Genomic DNA, 13,457 nt, shown 5'->3' on the forward strand with positions numbered 1-13,457 from the left:
CTTGAGAAGTGTGCATCTCCGGAAGTGGACGTGTTTTTATTGATTGCATATAAACGTGCACAAACTGTACATATTGTAGACAATTTGTCAAACGGTCATCAGATAAAATAATAATTTCGACAGACAATATATATAGATATAGCAGTTCCCGCAGGGCACCTGTCACATTGTGCGAATCTGGATTAAGAAAAACAGGAAATCTATGACTTTGAAAAACAAAACTTCTGTGACTCTCAGGCGTTAAAACAATTTTCGGATTCTGGTTTTTTTTTAAGAATGGAGTTTGTCTTACTTATTACTGCGTTCAACCTATTTGGGGCCGTAAGAGGATTCAGTTACGGTGCACCAGATGCGTTCTGCCAGTATCAAAATTTACAGGACAGGAACGTTAAACTAGTACCTGGCCACACCGGAGTGGAGCCTATGAACTCTCGGGTCCCTAACAGATACCAGATAGTTGTAGGTCCAGAGAACAGAAACGGACAAAGGAGGGGTAAGTACCCTGCACTGTATAAGTCACGCTGCACTTGTCGCGTGTTGGGGTGTACTTAGAGCTTACATAGCAATTCAACCAGTACGTTTGTATTTTTCCACCATAAACAACTTTTATAGATTTTGTTGTGACGTGGCAGGGGAATTTGGTTTGATAAACAACAATTAGAAAATAACTGTTTTAACATACAAATTCTCTGTTTTGATATTAGTCGCAAACTTTCTCGTGTGTTTGAATTGATATTGTGACTTCTCATCTTATATAAAAAGCGTTTCCCAAGTTCACGGTAAATTTTGTTTTAAAATGGTCTCCATTTGCTGGTAAAATGTTAAAAGCTAGATAGAATAGAAACTGCACTTTTTCTAGGAAATGTTGAATGACTTCTTGTGTCTGTACATAGTTTTATAGCCGTCTCGACAAGGACAGATGTCCTATAACCGATCGACGTGTCTTGTTGGTTTATAAGGACGAGAGTAGGATTGAAATTCCCTGTTCATCTCTTGTCATTTAAGCAACGCTTTTCTGAAGCGTAGATGTCAGTTTAATTAAGATTTTATGTGTTTTGTGGCCACTTGTGACTCCCACACCTGACTGACTACTCGTTAAAACGCACAGTTGACTGATCTGTCTGCAATACCAATCTGTTGACCATTCGTTCATTTCAAGAACTGAAATGCTCTATATACCTCACGGGTTCGTTGTTGCAAACTAAAAGCGTAGTAATGGCGGTTTCCGTTACACGTCATCAAAAGTCAGTCCGTTTCCCACATATGTTATATGCAATTTGATTCGAAATTTAACATGCTGCTATTCTAGCTTTTTATAATATATGGATTATAGAGGGCAATATCAAAAATATATTTTTCCTTACCAACTCTCTTCCAGAGTTTCGAATTTGTATGGCAATTTGACAATACTTGGAACGATGCCAAAACCACGATCAGGGTGTCAATTGCAGAAACAGAGTCAATTTTCCTTGGGTTACTGTTTCAACGGAAATGTATAAACATGAAATAAAGCTAATTGTGATAAACTCCAAGGAAGCATACTACGGACTTTTCCGTCCATCAAAATATTGCATGTGATCACCTGTCTGTGGTTTTCTGTATATGTAGGTCAAATATTTTGACACTTCATCAAAGCTGCTGATGTCTCTACATATTAGTGAACAATTATCAATCGGGACAGAAAAAGTTACAAACAAACCAACCACTTTAAGGAGGTATACGTATGCTACACCAGAGAAATTTGATATGGATGAAAAGTAGAGGATATGTACAATATTTTGAAATTGAAAACTTTCAAATTTACTTTATTTAGTCAAATAAGGCAGTTTTAACAGAAAGCAATCTACGTGCTAACATTCTGAGCTACTCAGTTAGTCGATGACTTTTGAAATGAATAGACAAATATTGCTGATATTTATATTTTCATCCATGTTTTAAAAAGAAGTCAGCCATTATGACGATGTAGAGTACTTCCTTTTAAAAACAAATATTACATCTTCTAGTGTGCGTATAATATAGAGCGACTTCGTGAATAAGATTCATTTTAATACTACATAATATGTATTTTTTCTGACCAGCACTCTCTATCTTTGAAATATCACAAGAACCGGTAATTTTGCCTGTAATAATAAAAGTAGGGGTCTATACTATACCACCCCTAATAAAAAACAAAAAGAATGAAACGAATTTTTACTCAAAACGTCGATTCAAAAACAGCTCTAAATTTCTGATTTTATCATCAACCATCCCAAAGCTCTTTCTGATCCAGTAATTTCAAAATTTATTCCGTTGATCTACCATGAAAATAATCCTCAACGACGCTTATAATCAGGAATATTCGGCAGTTTTCGAGACCACTTTTCGTGCCATTCCCTTGTTTGCCCTGGTGGCCATGAACAACGTCACTACCGGTAATTATTATACAACAGTTTCCCGGGTCTTCGCCACTACCGAGGGGCAATAATTTTGATTGTTTCCCGAGTAGGCATGAAATAATTGTTTTATTACGTAATCTGCTATTCGAGCAATAGTTTCTCACGTGACCGGGAAACAGTTCGTCACGTGATCGGGTAATAGTAGGTCACGTGATGAACTGTTTCACCCCTACTCATTTTGTGTTCCTTTCTCTGTTGATTAAAGTTGGAAAACAGAAAAAATATGTAATATCAATATATAGTATATTAGTTAATGAAAAGTTTCTTTAATTTACATTAATGGAATAAAATATTTTGAACCTTTTTTTTGTGTTAACACATTTATGTTTGATATATTTGCATCACAATATTTAAAAAAGATCAATTGCGTTTCAATATCCAAATATTACATTTGATTTTCGAACTTCGAGTCATCTGTCCAAACGGAATATCGGAAGTGACGTTGATCATGGCCACCATGACCAACAAGGAAATGACACGAAAGTGGTCACGAAAAAGTGTCGAATATTCCGGGTTATAAGCGTCGTTGAGGATTATTTTTTTTATGGTAGATCAATGGAATAAATATTGAAATTACTGGATCAGTAAGAACTTTGGGGTGGTTAATGATAAAAACAGAAATACAGAGTTGTTTTTGAATCGACGTTTTGAGTAAAAATTCGTTTTAATCTTTGTGTTTTTCATCAGGGAATGGTATAGTATAAACCCCTACTATTATAATTAGACAAAATTACCGGTTGCTGTGGAAAGAAATGCTACTGGTAGAAGTATCATTTCAACACATGGAAGGGAATCACCGCCATGTAATTCTATATGCACCTTCTTTTATTTTGATTTTACTATATGGCATTTTAATTCCATGTTCCATTTCAACTTACATGTACATTCTTAATTCTAAATTTTATTTTGCTTCTACTTCTATGTCATATTATTCTATTTCAATTCTCCATTTGCTTTCGTCTTTCAGAATGTAAATTTAGAATTAAAGATTTATATTGAATTATAGGATATAATGGAATTAAAAATTCAAAGTTAGAATTAAGAACACAAGAAGGATGCATAGAATTATGGCGGTGATTCCCTTCCATAGTACACGAAGTTGCTCGATATTTTGGAAATGAAAAACGATTTTATTTCTGACGTCATATTACAAGGAAATTTGCGAAATTCTTTTTGCCTATATCTCTACAAATTGTAATGATAGTCATTTCATCATGAATGCGTAGAGCTCTGTAGATCTTTCTGAGAAAATATTGGGACATTCCAGAGAGCTACAGATCCACCCTTATACGATTTATGGTGCAGAAAAAAGGGCACGGTTGTCGCTGTATTCTTCCATTACCTTCTCAAAAATTTGATATAAAAATTCCCAACACATTTACCCACTATACAATGTATTTGTGTCCTATCATACCATCAAACATTCATAACGTCTCCATATGGGTGAAAAATTCTTGAGAGGGACGTTAAACAAGATACAATCAATCAATCAAACATTCATAAAAGCTCTTTGCTATACCTTCAAATGATTTTGTTTGCTGAATTAAGCCATGTTAGTCAGCCATGTAACAGTACAGCGATGTAAGGCCTCAACCGTGCAGGGTTTTTTTTTTCTGCGCCGTAAATTGCAAATTGGTGGATCTGTAGCTCTCTGGTCTGTCCTAATATTTTCCCAGACATCTACAGCTCTGAAGTTAACGAGCGCGCTTTATGAAGAATGTCGGCGTAAAGTGTTGCAGTTCATACTCTCAAGTATTTTCAAAATTTAAAATTATTTCTTAAATATGATCAAAAAGATTTCACAAAACTAGACCTTATGTTGTTATTTAATTTCTTTTCTTTTTAAACTTCTTGTTACGCTATCAGACAACTTGTCAAAAAAAGAATACACTGTTAGAAAGAATTAATAAACCCCAAACCCCCCACGACGCTTTGTGTAACACAGGCTGGTTCATTAAACGTCAATTATGACTACTTAGTATGTATTTCACTCTTTATAATGATGCCGGTAAGGGAACCGATTAATGGAAACTCACAAAAAATAATCATGTGTGAGGTGATTCTGACTTTTATATTCTATAACTGTCATTTTAAGGGACGAACAGCTATATGCAGTGTCTTGGTTTTTTAAAAGCATTCAGCTACATGTACAAGTATCTGTTCACGTCTGCATCTGTCAGTGTCATTGTTACATCTGTCAGTGTCATTGTTACATCTGTCAGTGTCATTGTTACATCTGTCAGTACATTACTACATCTGTCAGTGTCATGTTTCAGCTGTCAGTGTCACTGTTGCATCTGTTATTGTCATTGTTACATCTGTCAGTGTCATGTTTCAGCTGTCAGTGTATTGTTACATCTGTCAGTGTCATTGTTACAGCTGTCAGTACATTATTACAGTTGTCAGTACATTATTACAGTTGTCAGTGTCATTGTTACATCTGTCAGTGTCATTGTTACATCTGTCAGTGTCATTGTTACATCTGTCAGTGTCATTGTTACAGTTGTCAATGTATTGTTACATCTGTCAGTGTCATGTTTCAGTTGTCAGTGTCATTGTTACAGCTGTCAGTGTCATGGTTCAGTTGTCAGTGTCATTATTACAGCTGTCAGTGTATTGTTACATCTGTCAGTGTCATTGTTACAGCTGTCAGTGTATTGTTAAAGCTGTCAGTGTCATTATTACAGCTGTCAGTGTATTGATACATCTGTCAGTGTATTGCTACATCTGTCAGTGTCATTGTTAAAGCTGTCAGTGTCATTGTTACATCTGTAAATGCAGTATTACAATTATCAGTGTCAGTTCAGTACAGAGTTGTAGCAGTCTTTACAATACTACAGTTGTCTGTGCTGTATTACAATTATCAGTACATTACTACAGTTGTCAGCACAGTGCAGTACTACTATTGTCAATGTGGTGTTGCAGTAGTCAATGCGGTACTGCAGATGTCAGTGCAGTACTAAAGTCAGTGCAGTTTTGCAGTTGTCAGTACAGTATTACATTTGTCAGTACAGTATTACAGCTGTCAGTACAGTATTACAGCTGTCAGTACAGTATTACAGTTGTCAATACAGTATTACAGTTGTCAGTTGAGTATTACGTTTGTCAGTACAGTATTACATTTGTCAGTGCAGTGCTACAATTGCTATTACATTATTACATTTGTCAGTGCAGTGTTACAGCTGTCAGGACAGTATTACATTTCTCAGTGCAGTGCTACAATTGTTAGTACATTATTACATTTGTCAGTGTAGTTCTACAGCTGTCAGGACAGTATTACATTTGTCAGTGCAGTGTTACAACTGTCAGTACACTGTGACAGCTGTCAATCTGGACAGTTGACTGGATGGCAACAGTTGAACTGTCAGACCGGTGTGCAAACTGTTGCGCAATGCCGAAGGCTTTTCAGATTGTTTTCTTTTATCGATGATAGTCTTAACTGAAATAATTATTTCGCCGTACCCCAAAGGAAAATAAAAAACCCTTAAAAGTGAACACAGAAAAAATAATTAAAGTACTGAAAGTACTGAAACGAGGTGATGAATGAATGATTGATTGAATATTGTTCAACGTCCCTCTCAAGAATTTTTCACTTATTGGGAGACGTCACCACTGCCGGTGAAGGGTTGCAGAATTTAGGCCTATGTTCGGCGCTTACGACCTTTGAGCAGGGAGAGATCTTTATCGTGCCACACCTGCTGTGACACGGGGCCTCGGTTTTGCGGTCTCATCCGAAGGACCGCCCCATTTAGTAGCCTCTTACGACAAGCAAGGGGTACTGAGGACCTTTTCTAACCCGGATCCCCACGGGATAGGTGATGAATGATACAAAATGTCACAAAGATAATGGTGCTAATAAGCCTATATACTGTATATCTGTTCTGTTTAATTTCTGTATTTCTATGCTGCTAAGGAAGAATAGGTGACTTGAAGGTGAAATATAAGAAAACCAATAAACCAGGAAGCATGTCAAAATCTAAGTTTGAAAATCCACATTTTGACTGTCATTAAAACAACATTACAGTCCGGATCAGCATTTAGCTTCACTGTCACGTGCACGAGGAAAAATACATAGAATTCCAAATCCATGGTAAATATAGCAACTGAACTACCCCTGCATCTAAAAATTACACCAAATTCTTAAGACCAATTTGCAAAACAGAGATTTAAGACACATGCAAGAGAAAAAGAAAGGACCATCGTCTTCAAACCCATCAATCATATAATTCCATATCGATACATGTGTTAATTTATTCTGAAGGTAGAAAGGATTAGGTAAATCATGTGGATTAAGATATTTCAATGAATACACGAAACTCTGACATGTCTGTACAAGAAATCACCTTATTGGAGCAAAAATTGAGTAATTTCTTTCAATAATTCAAAATCAATAATTTCTGATTTTCCATTAGCCTCTTTATGAACAATACAAACAAGTGAATTAGGTACAGATTATCTTCTTCTGCTTCCTTTAGAAAATATAATGTATCCCTTATGAATGTTAGCATTACACATTTTCTGTATAAATCTCATTTTTTTTCTTATTTTCTCCTTGGATTTTTATTGTCCTTTGGTCTAATAATTTAAGTACAATCAAGTTTTCTTTCTACATCATTCATTTTTCGTTATGAGGGCATGGTTTTAAAAATTTAAATATCACCCAAACTTTCACAGCAAAAAGAAAACTAGGTAACAAGTCATTGCCATATTCATTTTCGAAGAAATATTCTGAAAATATGTTGTTATTGCATTTCACTATCGTCATTAGAGCTTTTTGGTGGGGAATTTTTTAAATTCCCAGTGATTTGATTTTACACGTGATGATTGAAAAAAAAAAATGATTACATGTAGTCGAAACAAATACTGCTCAAAAATTTTCACGAATTTTATTTAAAAATGTATCCTCTCTTTAGAGCACTGCATTCTTTAACTTGAAAGCCAAAGACTTGTCGTGTCTTGAATTGTCCATTTCTTAATTTCAAATCAGAGATTGTGTCAACGCTCGCATTTATTAATCATCTCTTGCAATTGTTCAACTTTTGCAAATCATATCAATTATTTTTACCTCCTGCAAATGAAATTTGAATCCACCTGATAATCAGTACCCGTGTGCACCTCTCAAATATCTCTTATTAGAAATACACTATTACATCACTAATCTCTTATTAGAAGTACACTATTACATCACTAATCTCTTATTAGAAATACACTATTACATCACTAATCTCTTATTAGAAGTACACTATTACATCACTAATCTCTTATTAGAAATACACTATTACATCACTAATCTCTTATTAGAAGTACACTATTACATCACTAATCTCTTATTAGAAATACACTATTACATCACTAATCTCTTATTAGAAATACACTATTACATCACTAATCTCTTATTAGAAATACACTATTACATCACTAATCTCTTATTAGAAATACACTATTACATCACTAATCTCTTATTAGAAATACACTATTACATCACTAATCTCTTATTAGAAATACACTATTACATCACTAATCTCTTATTAGAAGTACATTATTACATCACTAATCTCTTATTAGAAGTACATTATTACATCACTAATCTCTTATTAGAAATACACTATTACATCACTAATCTCTTATTAGAAATACACTATTACATCACTAATCTCTTATTAGAAATACACTATTACATCACTAATCTCTTATTAGAAATACACTATTACATCACTAATCTCTTATTAGAAATACACTATTACATCACTAATCTCTTATTAGAAATACACTATTACATCACTAATCTCTTATTAGAAATACACTATTACATCACTAATCTCTTATTAGAAGTACACTATTACATCACTAATCTCTTATTAGAAATACATTATTACATCACTAATCTCTTATTAGAAATACACTATTACATCACTAATCTCTTATTAGAAATACACTATTACATCACTAATCTCTTATTAGAAATACACTATTACATCACTAATCTCTTATTAGAAATACACTATTACATCACTAATCTCTTATTAGAAATACACTATTACATCACTAATCTCTTATTAGAAGTACACTATTACATCACTAATCTCTTATTAGAAATACACTATTACATCACTAATCTCTTATTAGAAATACATTATTACATCACTAATCTCTTATTAGAAATACACTATTACATGTTAAACTTTTTTTTTACCAACTCTACAACATTTGCTCTACTATCTCACTACAATAACATAGATTATAAAAACGTGAATTCCACAGGACCTTTATATGTCAAACAAACAAACAAGCAAACAAACAAACAAACAAACAAGCAAACAAGCAAAATATCAATATGATAAAAACGTGAATTCCACAGGACGTTTATATGTCAAACAAACAAACAAGCAAACAACAAACAAACAAACAAGCGAAATATCAATATGATAAAAAATTCTTTAAAACTCTACATCTTGAATAGTCTCTTTCCCAGTAACCTTTCTTGATATTCTCGCAACCTGAACACGATGTCGCTCTCAACAATCTATTTGCGATCAGTAACAGATAAGAAATGTTTATATGCAACTGAAATAGCTCTAGATCAATTGACATGAAAACTATACGAACGTGACCTACTTAAAATGTGGTCAATACAATATATCACAGGTCATTCAAATGACCTCGATAGATATCTTGTCTAGTTATCGTTATCAAAACATTTTACTAATGGAATGATCGAAAGAAAAGTTAGATATCTTCAATATGGCGATAACTTTGAAAATGTTCTTGAACTATCCACAAGTTTGGCGTAGACTATATATGCGAGTGTAAACACTACAATGTGGTGCGCACGAATATATAGAAAAGTAGAGCGATGTTTTATGCAGTACCTGTAGCTATCATCCAAACTATCTCAGCAAATATATCGTTCTATAACTCTTCCCTTATACACGTGGCTACCAAAAATGTAAACTGTGCTTACTATACGAATGTTACACTTTATTGGCATGCTTCACACTACAACGAACTATGTTTTCGGTAGAGGTTAGGCCTATGTAGCAATCTCTACCCAGAGTTATCGTTCCTTACACTCACTTAAGGAACGACAACTCTGGGTAGAGATTGGCCTATGTAGCGAAGAGCGGGATAAATTTACATGAAGTAAAAAATAGAAATGAAGTTTGGAGGGAGATTCCCTCAGTCCCGAGAAAAATCAAAACCTCTCCTTTCAATTTTATTTTTCTCAGCAACTCTCCAATAATTCGCCTCCAATACAGTTTTTTTTTTAAAATTTCTTAAATATACTGTCCCCTCAATTAACAATGCTTGTCAGATTCAATAAATAAAATATATAAATGTGTTATATTCTCAAATATACCATCATGCACGGATCTAAAAGGGGAAGTTGGGTCGGTCGAGGTCCGGTCCACCCCCTGGAATTTGCAAAATATGTACTTATACTGGCGATAGAAGGGGTGAATGCACATATAAGCTGTAAGACATAAAGCGGTAGCGATGGGAAAAGAGAGATAATCCAAAATATGTTGGGGTGGTTTTTTTCTTCTTCGGGAAACATAGCTCTAAAAAAAATATTGTTCCGTCACAATATTTTTTCAGAGAGCTACAATTCTACAACTACGGGAAACAAAGCAGGTAGAGGATATGAATTGATTATCTTAAACAATAGATGCTCTAATTGTTAAAAACGTATGTTAGTCAATCGCTATTAAAACCACGAGACACAGTGCTATGATTTAAACAAAGCGAGCATATGGATGTTATCAACTAGCATTAATATATATATATATATATATATATATATATATAATATATATGTGTGTTTATTTGGTTTTGTTTGTTTATCATATTTCCCGTTGAAAATTTTTCACTCATATTGAGACGTCACCAGCTGTAAATTGAGACCTATGCTTAGTGTTCGGGCCGTACAAGCGAGGACTCTTTCGCGGGCCAACACCTTTCGCGACACAGGACGACGAGCATTTGGCGATGGAGCGATCCCTACCTATGTTAACGGCTTAGGTTTGACGCGGCCATGGCACGAGCGGGGCTCGATCTCACGACCTCCCGGTTACGAAGCGAACACTCTGCCACTGAGCTACCGCGACCGCTTTACATGTAGTAAAACCAGCTAGAGTATACTTACCATTGTTAAGAAATATGAATAGCATTACAGCTTAAGAAATCTTTACATACAGTTACCGCACTTTTTTTCTTATTAGTTACTCAATAAATACTGATGTTTTACAGATAAAACTAAAAAAATTGACATTATGCCTGGAAAACAACCTTGCGTTTGAGGTTCTCTTAAGTGTAAAACATCCACAAAACTGAGACACCACATAATCAATAAAAATATTAACAACAGACCACAGGTGATATGACATTTTTAAAAACGGTTTCTATGCGAGATTTGTGTATTCCTTTGAAATATATAAACTCTGAAGATACATATTTTATCAAAAATACGTTCGAAATACCCAAGGAATTGAACATTTAAAAATACAAGAAGGGGGGTACCGGAAGTCCTGTCCATAAGCACCTGTGGGTATACAGTGTAGTGCTAAATTCCATAGCCTTGTACTATGTGCTTGGATGTTTTGTTGAAAGTAGACATTAACGGCAAACTGACAACTCAACTGTATGACAAACGGGATGATTTCAGCTTCTACATCGTCAACTTCCCATATTTATGTAGCAATATTCCATTATCACCTGCATATGGTGTTTATATATCTCAACTGATTCGATATGCAAGAGCTTGTTCTGGGTATAGTAAGTTTTTAAATCGAGGTAAGCTACTGACAAACAAGTTGATGGTATGTCAGGGGTTTCAACAGTCTCGATTGAAGTCAGCATTTCGCAAATTCTATGGTCGTTATAACGATCTAGTTCGTCAATACAACCTATCAATGCGTCAAATGCTGTCTGACGTGTTTTATACCGATTGTTAAGCCGTTCTTGGCACACTGATTTTGACTGCGGATAACTCCGTTTACCTGAACAGGATATAGGGCTCACGGCGGGTGTGACCGGTCGACAGGGGATGCTTACTCCTCCTAGGCGCCTGATCCCACCTCTGGTGTGTCCAGGGGTCCGTGTTTGCCCAACTATCTATTTTGTATTGCTTGTAGGAGTTATGAGATTGATCACTGTTCGTTATCTTCACCTTTCATATATATTCTCGTATACGCGAGCAACTTTGCATACGCTTAATTCCTCATATTCCCTTGATTTTCGTCACTTAATTCTAGCGTCACTAAAGATAAAAGGTAGGAAGATCCAACACATGGAATTTAGCACTACACTGTATATAGTACAAGGCTATGGAATTTAGCACTACACTGTATATAGTACAAGGCTATGGAATTTAGCACTACACTGTATATAGTACAAGGCTATGGAATTTAGCACTACACTGTATATAGTACAAGGCTATGGAATTTAGCACTCCACTGTATATAGTACAAGGCTATGGAATTTAGCACTACACTGTATAGTGCAAGGCTGTGGAATTTAGCACTACACTGTATAGTACAAGGCTGTGGAAGGACAAGCAAGACAGCTGTCCGAAACACTTCCTGGTATTATCTCTATTTTGGCCCAAAAGAATCTCAATATACCGTTTAATAACTATTTGTTACTCCTATTGTGTATTAAATTACATCCATCCTTTGATTATTCTTTAAACAAAATCATCAAGCAAGAATAAAACATTCTTTGATAAAAAAGATAATATTAAAATGATTTTTTGAAACAGCGGCTTTTAAAACATCTATCTTTATGTATATATATGTGATCGAATTTGTAAAAAACTTTCCGAAATATTCAGCATTTTGAATCGAGGCAAAATGTATTGAAAGTTTTAGAAATCCTGTGATGAAAGAAACATAACTATTTGATATATTTATAGAAGGTTGCGTAAATCTAATGTAAAAAGACATTAATTTTGAGATTTTGAAATCATATATAAGTAAATTGAAGTCACATTAACAAAAAATACGGTGGAATATTTAAAAATTTCAACTAGCAATTTTCAAATCCGCAAAGGAACGTCGCATTGCATGGATCTTAATGTATAATTATCGCATAAATTGGCGATGTCCTTTTTTGGTCAAAGACAACAATTTCATCTTTCCATGTTCCTTATATGAAAACATATCATCTATCAAACACTCTCTTTTGTATAAGAGACAATGTTATACAATCCAAAAAAAAACCAAGTGTCCCGAGTGGCCCGCCGATAAAGGTTACCAAACAAACTGTAAAAGACCTTAAATCGTCATATCGCAGCCATTAATACTGCTCAGTAACAAAGCACCAAGACACACATTTCTCTATGATGACGTTTATACATCTCTCTCATTGTTTTCATCTCTCTCTCTTCTTTCAACCGTGTGACACTTTTCGTCAATCTCTTTCGCTCTTATTACCTCCCTTTCTCGCATGACGAGATTCTTGATGGACAAGCCGATATCATTTCATTGGCATATTTATATCTCGTTGTTAATTAACGACAGCTAAAACGACTTCTCTTGACCTAACCACGTGATCTCATGCCACATTTCCATTCCTCTCTTGAAAATATTAAGAACATCCTTTGATACTGAAATCGTTATCCAAAATGGCCGGATTTCAATTCCTGACAGGAATCGTGCTAGTTTCAGTGACTGCCTCTGTATATTCGTTTATCATTGGAGCTCCACCTGACACGTGTGGAAATCCAACCACTTTCCACACGGAACCGCTAAACGAAACCCATGTTGGACAATATCTGGCACAGAATTCTTCCACGGCTCCGTATAAAGTGATAATTGACACGAAATTCTATGAAAATGAAACTTATTCTAAAATTTTGGGAAAACAGAGCAATCGAGTCAGAGGTAGGTGTTTCACTAATTCATATTTTTTAATACCACGATGTAGTTTATGCAATGGTAAATTTCTATTACAATGATTTGTTAATTGATCTGAAACAGCCAACTGCGTTTTCTCGCGATTATTGTAAGTATTCTTTGTTAGTTT

At 34.7% G+C, this 13,457-nt stretch overlaps 1 protein-coding gene across 2 annotated transcripts in view; it reads left to right on the forward strand.

Annotated features, from left to right (window-relative positions):
• LOC125674265 (putative ferric-chelate reductase 1) overlaps positions 1–13,457 on the forward strand; it is a 22,756-nt gene continuing 9,299 nt past the window's right edge. The window contains exon 1 of one of the 2 annotated variants that reach the window (XM_048911396.2): positions 1–493. In XM_048911396.2, the coding sequence (XP_048767353.1) occupies positions 277–493 (217 nt within the window). In that variant the 5' untranslated portion in view covers positions 1–276. Of the gene's footprint in view, positions 494–13,056; positions 13,316–13,457 lie in introns of those variants that run through there. The other variant, XM_048911401.2, reaches the window with a different exon arrangement.

Source organism: Ostrea edulis, chromosome 1 (genome assembly GCF_947568905.1).
Source record: "Ostrea edulis chromosome 1, xbOstEdul1.1, whole genome shotgun sequence".
Lineage (NCBI taxonomy): Eukaryota > Metazoa > Mollusca > Bivalvia > Ostreida > Ostreidae > Ostrea > Ostrea edulis.